This window comes from Lolium rigidum, chromosome 1, assembly GCF_022539505.1.
Source record: "Lolium rigidum isolate FL_2022 chromosome 1, APGP_CSIRO_Lrig_0.1, whole genome shotgun sequence".
In the NCBI taxonomy this organism is placed as follows: domain Eukaryota; kingdom Viridiplantae; phylum Streptophyta; class Magnoliopsida; order Poales; family Poaceae; genus Lolium; species Lolium rigidum.
Window position 1 is genome coordinate 226,203,978 of NC_061508.1, and position 2,652 is coordinate 226,206,629.

The 2,652-nt window shown below is 51.1% G+C and overlaps 1 protein-coding gene across 1 annotated transcript; it reads left to right on the forward strand.

The window, feature by feature from the left end:
- The first annotated feature begins 701 nt into the window (after positions 1–701).
- On the forward strand, positions 702–1,570 carry LOC124683244 (expansin-A22-like). The gene is made up of 2 exons (XM_047217804.1): positions 702–846; positions 951–1,570. Exons 1-2 carry the CDS (start codon positions 702–704, stop codon positions 1,568–1,570), a joined length of 765 nt encoding a protein of 254 aa, XP_047073760.1.
- Positions 1,571–2,652: the final 1,082 nt, after the last annotated feature.

The following is a 2,652-nucleotide window of genomic DNA, read 5'->3' on the forward strand; positions in this document are numbered from 1 at the left end:
TATCAACCCTTCGGATTGGCATTCCGTCCCTTCTTTGAGAGCTTGGTGGGCGGATGTTATTCATAGACGAAGTCCTACGGGAAAGGCGGTTGCGGGTTGCCTCTTTGGCAATGCTAATATCTTGGGAGATTTGGAAGGAGGGAAACGCGAGGATGTTCCGGAACACCTTCTCCACTTCGACGGTTGTACTAGGAAAGATAAAGGTTGAGGCTAGACTTTGGTCCTTAGCCGGGGCTAAGGCTTTGAGTGTCCTTATGCCGCGAGACTAGACTTGTTTGTTGGCCTTAGGTTTTTGACTAGGCCTATTAATGAAAATGGCAAGTCTTTTGCTCTGTTTCAAAAAAAACTCTAGCTGTGGCTTACACGCCGCTTGAATAGTGTGTTTTTATTACACCTACCAGTGTCATAATGAAAAAAATCCGCTGGATTCTTACTGTATAATATCCTCGACCGGATTAATGCCGAAGATTTGCAGGCGCTTGCTTGTGGACAAAATAAAATACAGACTGGTACATATTTAATTATGAGACCATGCCAACGCAGAAGGCCAAAGACCAGCGACTATACAGGCTGTGTATGCTCTCTATATATAGCTAAGCTCTCACACACGAAGCTTACGCGCTAGCAACATATCAAATCGTCGCAAAGTCAAAATATGCAGAGCACGTACGTCTAGAAAAAACGCACTAGTGTTCTGAAGAATGGAGATGAGACGCCTAGACGACGTTTCCGTCGTGGCGGTGGCGCTGATGCTGGCCTTGTTGCCGCCGGCGGCCGTGGCAGACGGCGGCTGGACGGAGGCGCACGCTACGTTCTACGGCGACGAGACCGGAGCCGAGACCATGCGTAAGCAAATCATTTTAACTCCGGGCTCAGCACGCGTAAGTCATCAATGAAATAACTAAACTCATTCCTTCGTTATAACGTGGACTCGTTCATGCACGATGCAGAGGGCGCGTGCGGGTACGGCAACCTGTTCCAACAGGGGTACGGGCTGGACACGGCGGCGCTGAGCGTGGAGCTCTTCAGCGACGGCTGGGCCTGCGGCGGCTGCTACGAGATCCAGTGCCACGGCAGCCCGGACTGCAAGCCGGACCCGGTGACGGTGACGGCGACGAACCTCTGCCCGGCCAACTACTCCAAGCCAACCGAGAACTGGTGCAACCCGCCGCTGCGGCACTTCGACCTCTCCAAGCCCGTCTTCCTCCGCCTCGTCACCGACTTCCGCGTCGGCATCATCCCCGTGCAGTACCGCCGCGTGCCGTGCGCCAAGACGGGCGGCATCCGGGTAGAGATGACCGGGAACCAGTTCTGGATCGGCGTGCTCGTCTTCAACGTCGCCGGGTCCGGCGAGGTCAAGGCGCTGGCCGTGAGGGGCTCCGGGGACGGGCAGTGGAGGGACATGAAGAGGAACTGGGGACAGATCTGGGACGGCGACGTCCACAGGCTCGTCGGCCAGGGGCTCTCGTTCCGCGTGGTTGCTAGCGACGGCCGCTCCGTCGTCCTCGACGGCGCCGTGCCGCCGACGTGGGCGATCGGGCAGAGCTTCGAGGGCAAGGGCCAGTTCTGATAGTATGATCGAGCGCTGTTTAGGGTATATCCTGCTGCAATTTTGGGGATTTGGGCCCATAATCAAATTCTGAAACCAAATTCTGAAACTCATATGATCCATTCAAATAATCAGTGGCAGCACTAGTGAAGGCTGAAATTTAGTTCCACATTGCTAGTTGGGAGGGAGTTGGAGTGGTATATAAGGTGGGCTGTTCTAATCCTAGTAAGTGAGTGAGAAGAGAGAGAGCCCTCGTGCACTCCTCCTCCGCCGCTCGCCTCGCGTGCACCGACTGCCGGGACAGTAGGGCTCTGGTATCGAACCAGGAGGAGCCAAGAAGCATGTTGAAGGTTGATGGCAGAGGAGTGTAGTGCGGCGCAACACCATGGATTCCGGCGCCAACGTGGAACCTGCACAACACAATCACAGAACTTTGCCCCAACGTAACAGCGAGGTTGTCAATCTCACCGGCTTGCTGTAAACAAAGGATTAGATGTATAGTGTGGATGATGATGTTTGTTTGCGAAGAACAGTAAAGAACAATTGCAACAGTTTGTATTTCATATGTAAAGAATAGGACCGGGGTCCACAGATCACTAGTGGTGTCTCTCCCATAAGATAGCAGATGTTGGGTGAACAAATTGCAGTTGGGCAATTGACAAATAAAGAAGGCATAATAATGCACATACATATATCATGATGAGTACTATGAGATTTAATCAGGGCATTACGACAAAGTAAATAGACCACTATCCAGCATGCATCTATGTCTAAAAAGTCCACTTTCAGGTTATCATCCGAACCCCCTCCGGTATTAAGTTGAAAACAACAGACAATTGCATTAAGTATGGTGCGTAATGTAATCAACACAAATATCCTTAGACAAAGCATCGATGTTTTATCCCTAGTGGCAACAGCACATCCACAACCTTAGAACTTTCTCATCATCGTCCCGCATTTAATGGAGGCATGAACCCACTATCGAGCATAAATACTCCCTCTTGGAGTCACAAGTATCAACTTGGCCGAGCCTCTACTAGCAACGGAGAGCATGCAAGAACATAAATAACATATATGATAGATTGATAATCAACTTGACATAG